This window comes from Bubalus kerabau, chromosome 8 (assembly GCF_029407905.1).
Source record: "Bubalus kerabau isolate K-KA32 ecotype Philippines breed swamp buffalo chromosome 8, PCC_UOA_SB_1v2, whole genome shotgun sequence".
Taxonomy (NCBI): Eukaryota; Metazoa; Chordata; class Mammalia; order Artiodactyla; family Bovidae; genus Bubalus; species Bubalus kerabau.
Window position 1 is genome coordinate 100023981 of NC_073631.1, and position 19558 is coordinate 100043538.

The 19558-nt window shown below is 38.8% G+C and overlaps 1 protein-coding gene across 3 annotated transcripts in view; it reads right to left on the reverse strand.

The window, feature by feature from the left end:
- CHCHD3 (coiled-coil-helix-coiled-coil-helix domain containing 3) overlaps positions 1-19558 on the reverse strand; it is a 287018-nt gene that overhangs the window by 218210 nt on the left and 49250 nt on the right. For all 3 annotated transcript variants that reach the window (XM_055590948.1, XM_055590950.1, XM_055590949.1), the window contains exon 3: positions 5074-5155. In XM_055590948.1, coding sequence (XP_055446923.1) covers positions 5074-5155 — 82 coding nt within the window. The remainder of the gene's footprint in view (positions 1-5073; positions 5156-19558) is intronic.

Consider the following 19558-nt stretch of genomic DNA (forward strand, 5'->3'; position numbering starts at 1 on the left):
GTAAGACCTAACTAGCTGTGACAGCCAAAAATGTCCCCAGACATTTTCACATATCCCCTGGAAACCAAAATCTCCGCTAGTTGACAACACTGCGTTAACCTATTTATTTTCCTTACATTTTCCTTTTCATGAACACACAGGTGATAGCTTTTTAAAAACTCAAAGTCAATCTTAATGAGCTCTTTCAGTAAGAAAAGTCTAAGAGATATTAACTACTGTGTTATTATCTGCAACTATTTTTTTCTTAGCGGTACACCAAATACAATGCTTCTTAAAAATTAACAGCATCTTCCACTCAATGAAATTCAGCCACACACCATCCTTTCCCCTTTATCATGGAACCATCATCCAGGGGAATTACTTCTTCCCCACTGTGTAAAGCTTTAAGTAGTACCCAGTTCTTCCCTACCTACTGGTTCTCTAGTCTTCATTTTTGATTCTTTTGAACTATCTAATATGCTTCTAAAAATTTCCTTGCTTCCCAAGTTGGCCAGAGTTAAGTTCCAGTCTTTCAACAACAACAAAAAAACTAACTGAAATGAAGCTAGGCTGACAGAAGATATTTCAGAGTAGTTCCCTGTCACGAAATTCACCAACTTATTAAAAATATTAGTGCTTCTCCATACCACTCACCACATTGGTAGAGTGAATAGGATACAGATGAAACAAAAATTGTTGAAACAGTGTCATGGGGACTCACTGTACTCTTCTATTTTTGAAGGTGCTTTAAACTGTCCATAATAAAAAAGCTAAAGATGATTAATATCCTACAAAGAAAAACATCACAACAGAAATCATTTCCAAAGTCCTTTCTGCATATGTTGGATTGTGTCTGTGTCCCAGTCTTAAGCACTCAGGAACTCAGCTACAGTTATGCGTGCATTTGGGGTGAAAACAGAAGACTTGGTAAGCCAAGGATGTGCAAGTGACAATCCAAAGTGACAATCCAAAGGCACAAGGAACCATTCTTAAGACTTCATTCAATTAAGGCAAAAGTTACAATAATCTATACATTCTGTGCTTCTCTAAAAAAGATGCTTTTAAAAGATGACACTGAAAACCTTCTTAATGCTTTTTCTAAAGTTTCTTCTCTGGTTGATAAAAGAAAGAAAATAACAGCTATTGACTCTTATAAGAACTATTATACAGATAAACACACACTTTTTGCCAAGATTTGACAGCTGGAAGTTTTCATGAAGACGGTTTCAAACAAAACATTTTGTTAAAAGAGAGAGGGGGAGAAAAAAATGCTGTACCACCCTCTACTCTCCTTAAAAGTGACAGAAAATAAATTCTCTATCAATAGTCATTTGTCCCAGGTTACAGCTAAGCTGCCAACCCTAGTCCACGTGAGGGATGAAAGCGGCTCTCACTGGCACCTTCTATCCAGCTCATCTGCCCTTTATCTTTCACAGCAGGGAGAGCAGGCGCTAAGTAACCGAGGGGGGAAACCAACACAGCTAGCATTGTTGTCACAGCAGCCGGTCCACAGCAGAAGGAAAGAAGACAAAAACCTCTACGCGAAAAACGTAAGCCAAGTCAAAACGAAGGTCTAACCCAGACACTCCTTATTAAAATAAAATTCAATTAAAAATAATAAAATTTCAAAGACAAGGAATTCTACCATAACACGCTGATTTTCTCTGCTTCTTAAAGAAAATGGTCTGAAATGTTTTTGAATAAACTTCACTGTCTAATTATATACTCCATCAACCTAACCCCAATTAAATAATTAAAAAGTGCTGCATAGGAAACTATTGAAATATGCGTAAACCCTTTTAGCAGTACTAAATACATCTTGATTTTTAAAATCCTAAGCCATGAGTCTTCTCTATTTCCTGAGAACATGGTGGTATAAACTAAAACTCATGTCCTGTTCCAGACATTTCAGGCAAATTGGACCTAGCGTACCAAGCACTCCATCAAAAGAGAAGAAATATTAGAAAATACTTCATAAACTCCTCACTTTAGATATGAAATACTTAAGGGCCAATGAGGTTAAATTATATGAGAAAGGTCCTATAGGACTTCCCTCGTAGCTCAGTCAGTAAAGAATCTTCCTCCAATGCAGGAGACCCAGGTTTGATTCCTGGGTTGGAAAGATTCCCTGGAGAAGGAAATGGCAACCCACTCCAGTACTCCAGTATTCTTGCCTGGAGAATCCCATGGACAGAGGAGCCTGGCAGGCTACAGTCCATAGGGTTGCAAGAATCAGACAGAACGCGACTAAACCACCACCACCTATAGCCAATGAAGACTAGATTTACCAATTCAAAGATTCTTCACATTTAGCTCTCTTCAAGCAAACTAGTGAAGCAGTCCAAAACACACACACACACAGAAACACACACAAAATCTACTGGTAGTAGTAGAGCTACTGGTAGTAGTACTCACAAACCATCTACAGGTAGTAGTCATTGTGCATGTGGAAGATCTTCACATGATCACAGAATAATAATGCTTTGTGCCGTATGCAAATTTCAGAAACAGCACAGAAGGGAAGCACTTGACTATTGCGGATTAACATGTATTCACATATTTTTATGAATAAGCAACTATACTTTAAAGTATAGTTTATACTTTATATAACTATACTTTATACTTTAAAACGGAGAAGGCAATGGCAAGCCACTCCAGTACTCTTGCCTAGAAAATCCCATGGACGGAGGAGCCTGGTAGGCTGCAGTCCATGGGGTCGCTACGAGTCGGACACGACTGAGTGACTTCACTTTCACTTTTCACTTTCACACAATGGAGAAGGCAATGGCAACCCACTCCAGTGTTCTTGCCTGAAGAATCCCAGGGACGGCAGAGCCTGGTGGGCTGCCGTCTATGGGGTCGCACAGAGTCGGACACGACTGAAGCGACTTAGCAGCAGCAGCAGCATACTTTAAAAAGTACAACTTTTACCCCCAGGGCTTCCCTGGTGGCTCAGTGGTAAAGAATCCACGGCCAATGCAAGAGATGCAGATTTGATCCCTGGGTTGGGAAGATACCCTGGAGAAGGAAATGGCAACCCACTCCAGTATTTCTGCCTGGAGAAATCCTATGGACAGAGGAGCCTGGCTATAGTCCATTGCACTGCTTTACCCCCAAAAAAACATCTACATTGTTTCAAATACTGTGTTCAGTTTACAGCTTTTCAACATCTTTTTGAATCAGAATGTAAGATCTACTTGAGTATCTAATATTCCATGATGAGTATGTGCCATAATTCATTCATCCAGTCTCCCATGACGGGCACATGGACTGCTTCCAGTTTTTTATTACAAGAACTTCAATGAACTCTTTCAGCTGCTACTGCTAGTAGAAGTAGTCCTAAAGACAACAATAAAATAGAAGTATGTACACAGAAAAAAGGCTAGAGGAGTGAAATGTGATGATCTCAATAGAATGAAATTATGGAGGATTTTGTTTTTTCAACCTTACACATCTGTAAAGTCTTCGAATTTTTAAGTGAGCATACTGAACTGAACTGATTACTAATTAACCCTATTTATTAACATGGGTACTATCTATGACACTCATTATTAGATACAATATTGTTAACCTTAATACCCATAGTTCAGTTCAGTCACTTAGTCGTGTCTGACTCTTTGTGACCCCATGGACTGCAGCACACCAGGCTTCCCTGTCCATCACCAACTTCTGGAGCTTGCTCAAACTCATGTCCATCAAGTGGGTGACACCATTCAATCATCCCATCCTCTGTCGTCCCCATCTCCTCACGCCTTCACTCCTTCCCAGCATCAGGGTCTTTTCAAATGAGTCCATTCTTCGCATCAGGTGGCCAAAGTATTGGAGTTTCAGCTTCAGCATCAGTCCTTTCAATGAATATTCAGGGCTGATTTCCTTTAGGATAGACTGGTTGGATTTCCTTGCAGTCCAAAGGACTCTCAAGAGTCTTCTCCAACACCACAGTTCAAAAGCATCAATTCTTTGGTGCTCAGCTTTCTTTATGGTCCAACTCTCACATCCATACATGACTACTGGGAAAACCATAGCCTTGACTAGATGAACCTTTGTCCATAAAGTAATGTCTCTGCTTTTTAATATGCTATCTAGATTGGTCATAGCTTTTCTTCCAAGGAGCAAGTGTCTCAACTTCATGGCTGAAGTCACCATCTGCAGTGATTTTGGAGCCCAAAAAAATAAAGTCTCTCACTGTTTCCATTGTTTCCTCATTTATTTTCCATGAAGTGATGGGACCAGATGCCATGATCTTTGTTTTTTGAACGTTGAGTTTTCAGCCAGTTTTTTCACTCTCCTCTTTCACTTCCATCAAGAGGCTCTTTAGTTCTTTGCTTTCTGTCCATAAAGGTGGTGTCATCTGCATATCTGAGGTTATTGATATTTCTCCCAGTAATATTAATGCCAGCTTGTGCTTCATCCAGTCTAGCATTTCCCATGATATACTCTGCATATAGGTAAAAGAAGCAGGGTGACAATATACAGCTGTGATGTATTCCTTTCCCAATTTGGAACCAGTCTGTTGTTCCATGTCCGATCCTAAATGTTGCTTCTTCACCTGCATACAGATTTCTCAGCTGGCAGGGAAGGAGGTCTGGCACTCCCATCTCTTGAAGAATTTTCGACAGTTTGTTGTGATCCACACAGTCAAAGGCCGTGGAGTAGTCAATAAAGCAGAAGTAGATGTTCTTCTGGAACTCTTGTGCTTTTTCAATGATCCATCAGATATTGGCAATACCCATAGCAGATAATGTAATTTTCTATCAAAAATACATTCATTAAAAGAATCTAGCCTGAGAAATGCCAGAAGAATCCTCAAAAACTATTTCTCACATACTGAAAAACCAAGGCTCAGTTATTCATGCAACTGTGAACAACACAAGAGATAAAATGGTGACTTACAATTGAGTTTGGGAAAGGGATAACCTAGGGCTTTAACAAGCACAGTCCAAAACCAAAAAGAGCCACATCCATTTATGCTCAGCACATTCTGAAGTCAAGCCAGACACCAATGATGAGTCTCTTTATAATCACTCCTCTCCAAAAGCATTTCATAATTATGACAGATCCACCAAAATCTGTCTCAAACACTATGAAACTCACCGTTTCTGATTTTCAGATTCTTTCTTGGCCTGCTCCAATGCCAGTTCCTCAGCCACTCTTCTTTTCAATTCTTCATCAGAAACTAAAATCAACAAAGAGGGGAAAAAGATAAAATAAGTGACTTCTTTAAACAAAAGCATGAGAATACTCAGGAAGATGAAACTGAGGCTAGATCTTAATGGGCAAAGTTCTGCCAGCTGATCAGTATCTCCTTGGAACCACCTAAGCACTGTGGAAAAGACCAATTAGTGCACTTCAGGAGTAATTTAATCAAGAGTTCTCTGGTGACCTAGAAATCTCCATACCTGCCAAAAGTTATAATAAACTCAAGGAGCTGCTTACTGCCCAGTGGGGACTGAGCCATTAAGTACAAATTCTTTAAAATGATGTCCTACCACTAAAGTCTGACAATTGCATAGAGAAAGAGGAGAGGCTGTAAGGAAGGGACTTCAGAGAAGAAAATGACATCAAAACATTCCCACTTTGATAACTGAACATTTTAAAAAATCACTTATTAAAGAAATAAAACCATTTGTGGTTAAATTCATTTTTCCATGATTTATGAAAAAGGATTTCACTGACTCATGAAAATGTTAAAACCATATTTTTTGGAAAACATGTCCTTCAAATTCAAGTCCCAACAATTGGAGAGAGAGACACTGAACAGTGCTGAGAACACAGCTGGAGCTTTCTAAGTACCTGGTGACTTGACTTGAAACAGCTGGTCTTTCCAATTAAATGATTTTGTACAATACGTTTTTTAAGAGTCTTACAGCTATGACAGCAAATAAATCGACAAATTTTATATACTCTTTAAGAGCCCTCCCTAAGAAATAAGCAAGGACTATTTCCTCTTCACTACCCAAAACCCACTACCCAAAATTATGACCAAGAAAGCACCAGAAACATTTAAACTCTAGGAATACACACAGGACCTCACCCAGGATTTCAACTGGTTGAGCCTATTAGATGGAAACTAGACAGTACTGTCTCTGCTCTTCGATGACATTTTATTTGATAATCTTGACATTATAACAACCTTGCCTTAGGAAATATGCAAAAATTTAGCTGACACTGGGTAACAGCAAGAAAAGAAAATATATGAAAGGTCTTAAGGATGTTTTCTCTTAATTGTGGACTATCAGAAAATAGCAATATCAAAGGACATCATCAAGAAAGTGAAAAGACAACCCACAGAATGGGGAAAAATACTGGCAAATCATATAGCTGTTGAGGTGCTTGTATCCAGAATATAAAAGAACACTTACAACAGAACTGAACAATAAAATGGCAACATAATTAAAAATGGGCAAAGGACATAAACAGGCATTTCTCTAAAGAAGATACACAAATGGCCAATAACTGCATGAAAAATCACTCAATAGTATCCATCATTAGGGATGGATTGCATTAGGGAAATGCAAACCAAAGCCACAGTGATTTACCAATTCAAACTTAATCAAAAAGACAATTAACAGGGGTTAGTGAGAATGTGGAGAAACTGAAACCTGCATATTAAAACACTGCTGGTGGGAATGTAAAATAATGCAGTCAGTATAAAAATAGTTTGGCAGCTTCTCAAGATGCTAAACAGTTACCATATTACGCAGCAATTCCACTGTTAGATACCATGTATAACTAAGAGAACTGAAAACATGTCTACACAAAAACTTCTAGATAAATATTTATGGCATTATTCATAATATCCCAAAAGTGAAGACAATCTAAATGCTCATCAACTGATGGATGGATAAACAAATGTAGTATATCCATTTAGTGTGATATTATTCAATCATAAATAGTTATGAAGTACTAATACGTGCTACAACATGAATAAATCTTGAAAAAATGTTAAGTGAAAGAAGTCAGACACAAAAGGTCACATATTGTACATGTCCATTGATATGAAATGTCTAGAAAAGGCAAACCTGCAGATGCAGAAAGTAGGTGAGTAGTTGTCTGGGGCAGGGGAGTGGGGGAATGGAGAGTGACAGCTAAGGGGGTATAGGATTTCTTTGGGGGTATTGAACATGTTCTAAACTAGACTGTAAGATGGTTGCACAATCTGCAAATACTAAAAATTAGTGAACTGTACACTTTAATGAGTGAATAGTACAGTATGTTAAATGTCTCTCAATAAAGCTGAAAAAAGAATATACTATAAATGAAAAGAATGATGGACAAGGAACCAGAGAAAGATGTACAGACTAGCTGAGGTTTGATCCCAGTTTGCCCATCAGCAACTTGGGAGACCCTGGGAAAGTTACTAGCCTCTCTGGGCAGTTTTCTCAAGAAGTTGCTCTCAAACAGATGTTCTCCATTAAAAGAGAGAGAGAGAGAGAAAGAGAGAGAGAGAGAGAGAGTGTGTGTGTGTGTGTACACACACACACATATATATATATATATATACACAAACTATTCTGCTGTTCGCCATTCTTCTACTTGGTAGTCTAAAGTGTGAGACAAGTCTCTGTTTTGAAAAAGTCATCCAAAACAAAAACTTTTTAAGAAACTAAAAAAGGAATTGTTTGATTCAGGCAAATCTTAAGATTTTTTTTTTCATTTTCTTTTCCAGCACTAAGAGTTTAAAACAACACAAAACCCAGCAGAGAAATTACAGACAGTAATGGCTCATCAAGGAGTCTGGATAGACTTTGTCTTTTTATCAGCCAGGCTTTAGGTCAATCAGCTAACCTAGCTGAGTTTTGATTTCCTCATCCAAAAACAAGACCAGGTAGGTTACATAGATGTCAGCTGGCTATGAAGTTCCAGGCTATGCCCACCACAAGGTGATGGTTTTCACGGTTTCCTCGCCTTCTTATCACCAAGCAAAACAACGTGACACAGTTTTTCAAGTTGTCCACAGCTGGTAGCTCTGTTAGTAGCAAAAATTGAGACACATATTTAACCCAGTTAGTACTACCCGATGAAACTATACTCTGAAGTGTAGTATATCAGTTTGGGTCAGTGCACAGTCAGACCACGTGTAAAATCACACAAATCTGCCAGGATAATCAAATTATCACAGCAAAATTTTTCTCAGGCAAAATTCAATCAAATTCTTGATCACAATTCAGCTGAATTTCACTCAACAGAACTAGGCTGTGGTAAGACCTTGGTATACCAGGTCTAAGCAGTGAGAATCAATCAGAATGAAGCAGTGAGATCAACCTTCTAAGGGAGCTGATCCAACATGCCCTCACGGTGCACTATAAGGGCAGTGCGCAGTCAAAGCTCCGGTGCTTCCCGTAGTCGTGGATGGATGTAAGAGTTAGACCATAAGCAGGCTGAGCGCCAAAGAAGGGATGGTTTTGACTTGTGGTGTTGGAGAAGACTCTTGAGAGTCCCTTGGACTGCAAGGAGATCAAACCAGTCAATGCTAAAGGAAATCAACCCTGAATATTCACTGGAAGGACTGATGCTGAAGATCCAATACTTTGGCTACCTGACGTGAAGAACTGACTCATTAGAAAAGACCCTGATACTGGGAAAGATTGAAGAGCACATTAAGAAGGGAGTAGCAGAGCATGAGACAGTGAAACAGCATCACCGATTCAATGGACATGAATTTGAACAAAGTCTGGGAGATAGTGGACGACAGAGGAGCCTAGCAGGCTGCAGTTCATGGGGTCACAAAGAGTCAGACATGACTTAGCAGGTGAACAACCATGAATGCCTCTCACATAGGGGAGTCCTACCAGGGGAAAAGCCAAATTCAGCAGTGAGTTTTTCATGATGCTGTGATAAACCTCAAAGAGAATGGTGAGGACTCCATTTCCAAATGATGGCCAGTTTGGGGGCTGGGAAGCCAGCCATGCCAAGAGAGACTGCAGAGAAGGAAGTGCACAAGGCTTGTCTTCCTTTTCTACACCCTCCTGCCTCTCATGTCTGCCAAGCCACCTGCCATGGGTGAGGTGGTAAATAGATGGAGAAAGTGGTGCAATCACCTAGGTAGGCCACAAGTGGAGGGAGAAAGATGAGGGGGGAGGAAGCACCAGAGATGCAAAAGGCAGGGATGCTCCCGAAGCCACTGAAGAAGACATGCCCAAGGGACCAGCTAGTTCCCATCACTTCTGGTCAGTTAAAGCACAGCTGTCTCTTTAATGCCATAGCTATACCTGGAAAACACACACACACACACACACACACACACACACACACACCCTTTTTGGGTCCCAAGTCCAAGGTCACAGCTGAAAAAGTAATTACTTAAGCTACAATGGAGAATTTAAAATAACAAAAGATAAAACATGACCAAGCATAAAGTTTAAAATCTAAAATAGCAATTCAAAGCCCAGGCAGGAAAATAAACTGGTGTGGTAATGGGTTTTGAGCAGATCTAAGTTTCATGTTATTTGTTTTTAAATCAATAGAATACAGAAAGCAACTATACATTTCTTCTAGGTAGATAGGTCCAAAGTGCATGAGGGAAAACAGATATACCATTTGGAAACCACTATTTAAAATGGCCTTTCTGAAAACACTCTTTTCAGCTTCAGGATCTAAACATTTTCTCAAATAAAACTGTTATTAAACTAAAAGGTCAGTGTTTCAGGATGGACTACTTGAACAGAAGCACAGGAAAAGGCCAACTTTGCCTATTAGCACAGTGAGTTTCCAAGCAGATCTTTGGGGACTGGCAAAGTTTGTAAAATGGGAAAAAGTAAAAATGAGAAATTTTCAAACCATATGAATCATATTTGCCAGGCAAATCTGCAAAACTAGTTCAGACTCAGTAAGTAAGGTTTCCAAAGCTTTCATATACATTTCTCACTTTCCTTTTAAAATGTATTAAGACAAAAGGATGCTTTCTTCACATACTTGTAACTCATGGACTTGGTAAAATGTTCTCAGAAACCACTTTAATTTTTTTCTCAATGGCAAATGTATCCTAATAAACACAAAGACTGGCCTTTTGTCAATTCGTTATACATGATATGACACTGACCACAAAATACGTGAGAAAAAGTCAAGCATTACAACTGCTTGGTGACAGCAAGTCTGCCCTAAATTCTTTATTGGAAATTACTATTGAAAGTAAGAAGTATCTGAATTAAAAACAACTCAAATTTATGCTTGCTTTAGGTAAACAGCATTCTAAAAAAGAAAATGTTTTGGTTAGTCCAAAGAGTCTTCTTTACTGACCACCTAGCAAACTTCTGTCCCTCTTAGCCACATTCTAAATTACTAAATTAAGAAATTCTAAGAATTTCTAACTTGGGGATCAAATAACAAACTCCTAACCTTATACTACTTGATTCTTAGTATTCTCAGGAACTGTGGATACCACGGTCTTAATTCTGAGAGAAAGAGCAGCATAAATTTCTTACACTTCACCTGTCTTCTATGTTGCATGACAATGTCCTAATTCTCTGTTTTCAGAAACTGGTTAAATGTGGGGCAGAGAGGGATGGGGTAGAGAAGATGGAACTCTACAAATATATTTAAGATAGTTCCCTGAATGATGAACAGAAATGACTCCAAAAGACAAAATGTCGTTATGAATGGCTCATCAAGCCATATAACACAATGGCTTATGTCATGAAAACACAAGACTGAAATACAACCATGATTTGACTTACACAGATTCCCTGGATCTCAAGGAACATACCAATTTCCTTTTGCAACTTTTTCCACTATGACTTTCCCTTTCCTTCATTTTTTTAACATAACCCTTACATTATAATTTCCTCCTCAATTACAGTATTTCTGAAACAATCTCCATAAGTTACTTAATAAAAATTATGGCTTGCCTCAGAGAAATGTCAGGTCCTTTGGGATTTTTCCTTTATTCCATTTCTATTTCTGGTCTTACCATTTGCTGATATGTATCATATCCAATTTTATAAAGCCTATTATTTTCATATGCTAGTTTAAAAACACCAAAGAGAACTATAGCAATCTACTCTCAGAAGGAAATAAATGTATGTAATTGCATAACACAAGCAGCAGATTTCAGATAAACACCGACTCTGCCAGGATTGAGATAGCTGAGCCAAAGCTAACACCATAAAATACAGCCAAATTAAATTTTCAGCTCCACAGAAATATCCATTAATCTTATTATTTCAATAAATTCATTAATACAAAAAGAGCACTGATTGTTTAAAAAATAATAATGGAAGCATCCATGCAATCAATGAAATACAACACAGAGTGTATCAGGAGTAAATGACTCACAGCATGGGTTGCAGGATAAATCTTGTCATGCTCCTTATCTTATAAAAGGTACAGGGTTTGATTAGAAGAGTCAAAAGATGGCTACAATAAATCTCCGGGGTTAGAAAGAAACATGGAACAGTGCGCCGTTATCCATTTGTGGCACCATCTAGTTAGCAGACAAACCTGATTTAAGCACACACACACACGGAGTGTTAAGTGTGATGATATTCAGCTGACAGTACGTTCACCATCACCTTAAGAGTAATGTAACCTAGGACTGACTTCAAAAAAATGCCGTTTGTCTAGATTCCTGGCCGGGTAACTGAGGCCACTTATACATCAAAGCTAATGACGACGTTGGAAGGAAAATCCTTAACTGCACTTTCAGAACCATAAATACCGAATCAGAAGGTACAGTGTCACAAAGAGTTTGGCAACCTAAACATCAACTGCATCAAGTTAATGGCTTATTTCGCAGTATTACTGCTCCATGAGGATTTATATACTTTCGTAAATTTCTAATTTGAATGGCATAATATGCAAATAATGTTCATTTTATTGTTTGCCTCACAACAAGCACTCCTGGAAACCAGCTCCATGCTCCATTCTATGTGAAAACAAACATCAATACGGGCTGCGGACGCTGTATAGCAGCAGACAGGCTCATCACTCATATTCTACAGTCTCCACATTTTTAAGAAGACAATTCATAAACCAGTATTGAGAATCAGATATACCTAGTATTTCATGTCTTAATATCCTGAATAATAGTTGCAAAATCTCACACAGCCTCTAGGAAAATAAGATCTATAATTTAAATTAAAAAATAATAATTACCTCTGGATATTGCTTTTTGATGCATAGCTTAATTTTTTTGTCTGTTTCACAAATGGATGTATTTTGTTCACTGGGGATAAAACTATAAATTCAGCAGCGTTAAATCTCCAACCCCAAATGAAGTACCAAAACCACCCACACCTTTTTCTGTTTCTTTCCCATAGTCCTGAGTGTGGCCACATTCAAAGGCTTCTCCATAAAGATCCATGACACACACACAGGACCAAGCTGGATGTAAAGGCGGTTCCCGTCTAGCCTGGCTTTGCCATAATGAGTTTTTGTGACTTTGTTCAAAAACACGTCATTGCTTTAGGTCAAAGCTGTCTCCTCTGTAAAATGAGAACCCAAGCTAGAAACTCTCCAACAGCCTTCCCCTTAACACAGCTGTGTTAGATGAGAGCCTGACAAGACCGAATTCATGCTTGAGCCTCCATTTCCCCGAAAAGCCCAAAACCAGAAGGTGAAAGAACAAAGGTTCTATCGCTGACAACATATACTGCCAACTGTTCCTCTGAACTGACGTTCCACTCATTTGTGACAACTGTCTAGCAAATACCCTGAAAACTAGCAAAAACATCCTCTACGCTTTACAGGCAAACCAAAAACACTGAGGAGGGAAAGAAGGACAGGGTGAGAGACAGCAATATTGTGCAGACTCTGCTAGGCACATAGCAGCTGTTCAATAAACATCTTAACTGCTTGATCTGTGGAGTCAACATCAGTCATTAGGGGAAGTAAGCCACCAACTTTTCAGGTAACTTAGGGATCATTCAGAAAAAACTAAGAACACACTCTCCAAAATCACATGTTATCTAAGGAAAAAGTGTAGACTGCCAAAAGAAATTCAAAACAAGGGGCTTCTCCCCAGCTCCGCATGCCACGACCACCGTCACCAGCTTTCTGCTCCTGTGGACGCTCCTGAGCAACCACTACCAGCAGTGGGTTATTCATAAAGGAGAGAGGGACGGACATTCGTTATAAGCTTATTGTACTAGCTATAAGGTTTAATGCTTAAGTATATGCAATTATTTTTGCTTAATTGTTTTCTCCCAAATCAAGCAGCCTCGAGGAATATACAAACTAGAGAAATCCATCAATTCACTTAGTAGTAAATCCACACTGATTTAATCCTATCCTAGGCCTTGTAGGAGATGAAGACATATGGTTCCTACCATTAAGGAGATAAGAGTCTGAATGAGTGCTCTGGGGGTTTAGTAATAGTGAAACTTACAAAGGTGGGGGGTGTAGTCATGGAGTGTTTCACGAAGGAAGAGGGACCAAAGCAAGGACATAAGACTAGACAAATGGAAAGGAAACCAAACAAAGCTTGTTTGTAAGGAAAAAAAAAAATGAAGAGTAATTTATGCTCATTTGTGAGGAGTCTTGGAAACTAGGCAGGGCTTGGATAAGAAATGTTGAGAGAGGGTATCATAAACAGGTGTTTAAAAATGAAAATAATGCAATGAAATGGGGTGTTACAGGAAGTCTAGTCTAATCTCGCAGAGATTTGCAGATTAATTGGATGGGGAAAATGTAAAGCAATGAGTGGTTCTCAAAACGCAGCTTCATTCTCTCTGCCCCCGTCCCCCAGCAGCATCACGGGGAATCTGCTAAGAGATGCAAACTCAGATGCACCCCAGAACTACACTTCAGAAGGTCTGGGGGTGGGACCCAGCAATCTGTGTGCTAACAAGCTCACCAAATCTGAGGTGCTCACTCGAGCCTGAGCTTTGCTGGCGTAAGCTGATGAGGACCTGAACTAGGACATTGGCCATAAGCATGGATTCTGAGATACAAGGACTTTGATGGGAAAAACTGATCATCTGTGACTGAGAGATGAACAAGAAAGAAAGTCAAAGATGCATCCAGATGCCAGAAAACTAACACCCATCATGGTCAATAAAGTGAAGAAAGATAATGAGTTTCAGGTCAGACATACTTTCAGTTGAAAGTAATGGCAGAATCACCACATGGAATGGCAGGCAATTAGACATTTGAACCTGAAATTCAGATTTGATTTGAGACTTGGCTAGAAAGGCTGATTTGGAAATAACTGTTACAGAACTGAGATCAGTGAATTTTCCTGGAAAAAAAAAGAAAATGTATAAAGAGAGTAGAAGGCTAAAGAATAGGTCTTAAAAATTCATCAGATGAAGGAGAGGCGTGAAAGAACATCATTAGAGACCAAGAAGAAATGGAATGGGAAAAACAAGATATGAACCAAAGTACTCTGTGCAGAAACAGTGAAACAGATTTCGGCTCATGTGCCAATTCTGATCAGCTGGCAGCGGCGGCCTGGGACACTCTGTGCAGGACTCCACGGCCTAGTCCAGGTTCAGTGAATTCATGTCTATCCTGGGCACAGCGGGAAGACCTGGCAGCATGCTTGCAATGACCCACCGTCCCATGGACTGCATGGAAATCAGGTGGTCCGGTATCAGGAACCAATGGGAGGAGACAACGGAAGGCAGCAATTACAAGCCTCTCTTCACCAAGTTTAGAAATGAAACAAGAAGGAATGAGGTAGAAAAATTATAAATAAAAGATGATTTTCGCAATTGGTAGAGACCTGTGCATGTTTGAAGGGCAGTCATAATCAATAATCTGCAACTAAATTATAAAAGACTGATGAATGCTAGTGGTCGCTGCTCAAAAGTAATTTAGACACTATAATGTCTACATTACTCACAAAGATCTGGCTGTACAGCAGCATGGACCAGTTCACACTGATTTATCATATTCCAGTCCTCCTTCCTAATTGCCACACTGATGCAAGCAAGGCTCACAGCACATTTCTCTAAGCATACAGTTTAGAACACTGCAACAGTGGACAAACCTACTTTCGCGTGCTAAAGGGCTTTAACCAAGACTAATGTCCTAACCTAAGTAATTTGCTTTGGTAAATAGAAAGTCAAAATAGCAAGTCATAAATCATTCTTCCTTCTTCCTATTAGCGATAAAAACTGTAATTTAGCCAAAAATCCATTACTGCTAATAAAATTCCTAAATTCAACTAAAATATTTAGTACTTCAAACTCAGACCAACACTATTTTCCAAGGAAGACTTTAAATCTATCTTTGCACGTATTCGAAGTCCAAGGAAAGCAAAAGTCTAAAAACAGAATCTATCTTCTAATCCACCTACAGCCCTGGGAAATGTCAACTAACTCCAACCTCAAGACTTTTCCTCTTCTGAATGAAAGTAAAAGTTCTGACCCAATGACAGCCCTTTCTATAAGAAGAAAAAAAAAAACAACCTAGAGTCCTATTTCTAGATATTGGCCCACCACTAGGCAGCAAAAACAGTAGGCAGATCAGAGTCAGAGAAGGCAATGGCACCCCACTCCAGTACTCTTGCCTGGAAAATCCCATGGACAGAGGAGCCTGGTGGGCTGCCGTCTATGGGGTTGCACAGAGTCGAACATGACTGAAGCGACTTAGCAGCAGCAGCAGATCCGAGTCAGACCTCTGGGCTTCAGTGGCTTCATTTACAGTCCATTAAGGGTGAGATGCCAAAAAGGACCTATTTAACCCATGAGCTAACCACTGCAGAACAACGGCCTCTCCTGGGAAGTTTTAAATAAAGCAATTGAGATTTTACACCCATGCTTGATTCATATTTTATTTATGGTAGTTCAAATATATTAAAACTGTGAGGCAGCATAATACATATTGGTATAATATTTTTCATTAAACTATAGTGCAATACCCTGAGCTTCGTTTTTTTTTTAATTCACGCTGTGAAAATTAGGTCAGCCTCGCTTTTATCTATAGCCCTGTTATTTTTTTCCTCCATTCAACGAATATCTACCTATTGTTCAGAAAACCCTATTTCAACGTAGTCACAGGCGGTTGCAATGTCTAATAAACCAAACATAATTCTCTATGAAGCACTGTGGAAGCTCTGTGAAGTCACTGACCACCAGTGACTTCACCATCTGTAAGAGACAAGACTGTGCACAAGAATTTCAAGAACAAAGGCCCTAGCTTATCTTTTAAACACAAAAATGTACTTAACCTTTTTTCTAAAAGTAAAATTATCTATAGTCAAGTTCAACTCAACAGAATAGTACAAACATTTATTATGATTATATTCCTAAAGATCCACAAATTTTCTTCATACTAGTGTTACACAGAGAAAGGCCACTGAACACTCTCTTTCAGAAGCAGTTATATCATGTGCTCAAGGCTTAGGATGTAACTGGTTTAGAACACCTGGGATGATATAAAAGGTCCTTGTTCAGACCAGTGGGTTTCACCCTGATAGGGTGAAATACAAAATAAAGTATTTTGTAACACTCCCTCTACTATGCTGAAAATAAATAGATAATACAGACACAAGGTTTTTAATCAATAATACCCTAAGTGTACCATTAAAAAAAAATAAAGAGAAATTAATTTATAATGAATAATGGCATTTTAGTATGTAAATGCTCAAGCCTGCACTTGTTGCTGTTGTTTAATCACAGAGTTGGACACAAACTGTAGCCTGCCGGGCTCCTCTGTCCATGGGATTTCCCAGGCAAGAATACTAGAGGGGTGGGCAGCCATCTCCTTCTCCAGGGGATCTTCCCAACTCAGGGATCAAACCTGCGTCTCCTGCATTGGCAGGCGGGTTCTTCACCACTGAACCACCAGGGAATCAGCCGTCAAGTCTACACCAGATACAATAAAACAGGCTGACTCGTGAGCTGCTGTTAAACCGCCACATATGCAATAGCTATGGTTCTGTGACAGAGCAGTTGCATCTCCAGAAACTTCAGAGTCTCTTTAAACTATACAAAACCACACGCCTTCTGTCCGTTCTGGGCTGGGTGGGCAGGTTTTCAGCTGCATGAATTCCTGATGGGACATTCTGAAATGGGGGACACAGGACAGTTCTTCAAGGGGCGGAACTCCCTGAGACACTGCAAGCTCTCTAGATCCCTGTCCCCACCTCCCCACTAAACACTAGTGGCTCCCCCACAGATCTCTAAGCCTCCCTGGACGCAGTACTGCCCCACCGCCGAAAAACACTGTTACAGACTGGGCCAAAATGTTCACCCCGATAAAAGATAAACATGGGAAACCTAGTCTGTACGACCACTGATGATCACAGATAATGCACTTCCAGTAACACGGACTTCTCAAACACAGATGAAAATCTGCTGATGACAGCAAAACACCTTCCTCCCATGTGACCTCTGCCTCGAGGTGCCCAAGGACTACCAGCTTCCTCTCTCTCCATACTCACCAAAGTCACATCTCCCCAGTCCCACTCACCTTGACTGGGGGAGAGGGGGTTGGTGTGTGGGTGTGTGGTGTGTGGGTGTGGGTCGCTTAGTCGAGTCAACTCTTTGACTCCATGAACTGTAACCTGCCAGGCTCCTGCTATTCCTTAGGGTATCCAAAACCACTTTGTGCTAAATTATCCAACTGTCTTTTTTTTTTTCCTGCCCTCTCCTGGTGCCTCAAAATATGTCATATAATAAGGACATGGACTTCATTAAGAATCCAATGGAAATGGAAAGTGACTACAAATTACAGCCAAGCCCCAGCTCACTGTTATGGTATCATAAGAATGCACACAGATACAAGGTGATACCCACCTACCCAAACTATTCAGATGCATTAGGCACTCACAGACATTTTCAGATTAATGTTTTTAAGAGTAAATTTCTCAAACATACATTTATTTCAAGCTGACACACTTCCCATCAAAACTATCTACATCAGATAGCTCTTGGCCAATTAATATTATATCTTTCATAGGCGACAATATCAGAATTAATATTGAACAAACAGTTCAATAAGGCTATAATTTTATATTCAAAGAAAATGAGAAAAGGATTTAAAGTTATTCACTCTAAATTAACTTATAATAATTCACAGAGATTCCATTTTGAAATTAAGGAATTGAAGGGTTTAATAAGGAATAATTTCTCTATAAACACCAAAAATAAATTAGCTTTTACTACAGCATATAATACGAAATTATATAGAATAAATGGTAGGAAAGCAGCAACGGTACAATCTAAACATATAATATTTTAAAAGATACACATTCATGTTATTTTTTTTTAACTGTTATCAGGCAGAGGTCCCTAGGAACTATTTTAATGAAACTAATAATTAGAATAGCAACTTATCCTCTGTAAATAGTAACGTCCAAGGTACATGATGATTACATAAAATAATGTGCTAAGTAATCTGAGATTTCCCCTCGGAATTTTCTTACCAAACCTTCCCTATCTACGCCATCGCCTACCCTGACCTTGTTTCATATGAGTAAATATAAATCTTCTCTAATTTCATGACAAACTGTAAATTAAATGAATCCAAATTAATAAGACTTTGCTGTGTGTTTTATCCCTTAGAAATGGCTTTAATGTATTTGATCTCAGTTATATAATTTACAAAGAATTTTACAGTAAGGCATTTATGACATTATTCATATATAAAAAGATCTTTTAAAAGATAGTATAAAATGTTCAGATTTAAGTTGATATGCATCTGAAACATGGCCATAAAATAATTATAATGGTACAACCTGCCACACATGAAAATGAAAGACTTTCATTTTATAATCATAACCATGAGCCGAAGGTGTATGTGTATGTCTGTGTGTGTGTGTGTGTGTGTGTGTATGTGTGTGTGTGTACACCATAGGACTGTGAAATACAAACGCATGTTATTTTTGATTTCTCTTAAAGGACATAAAAGCAGATTTCAAAACAAAACAATTTTAATTAAAGAATCAGGTTTAAAGAGAGACCTGTGTTCTATTCCTGACTCTATTCTCTGTGACTTCAATTTTTATCTGTAAATTACCAATGAAGTTTCTCTTGAAGATGAAATGAACTGAGGAGGTATTTTAAGTCCAAAATGAACTCATTATGAAAACAGAGTGAAACGCCCCTCAACTGAAGAACCACCAGCATTTTATTTTAAAAATCCTGACTGATGCTATATAACATTTCATTGAGCCAATACTATATTTTGTGAGAGGCTATTTTAAGCCATATATCCTTCAGAATGTCAACATGCTAGGATTTACAATTTTTAAAACCCACAGCAAAGAGTATGTAACAGAAGAATTTGTGGTGCATCTTTCAAGAGGATTTAGGATCCAGCTTGACGTCCAGGTCCAATTACCTAAGTATTTGAGCTTCTGATCTCCAAGGTTCACATATTTATTGTAAATTAATTTGATCTGACAGTAACAAGAATTAATTGGAATCTCTTTCATTGTCTTTGAACATTACTAAAGTCACAGATTATGATGAATGAAGAGGAGACGAAAGGGTAAGGTAAAATTGATGCTGATCAAGGATTGTCTAAAAATTCATTTTCATGGCCAGGTTAAATGACTATTAAATCTTCCTCTTAGAAGCATGAAGGCTGATGGCAATGAGAAAGACTTAAACAACAAGGAAGAGCAATATATCTTTTACACATAAAATAATGAGAAAAAGGAACCAAATTACACATCCAAAAATAGGAAAAT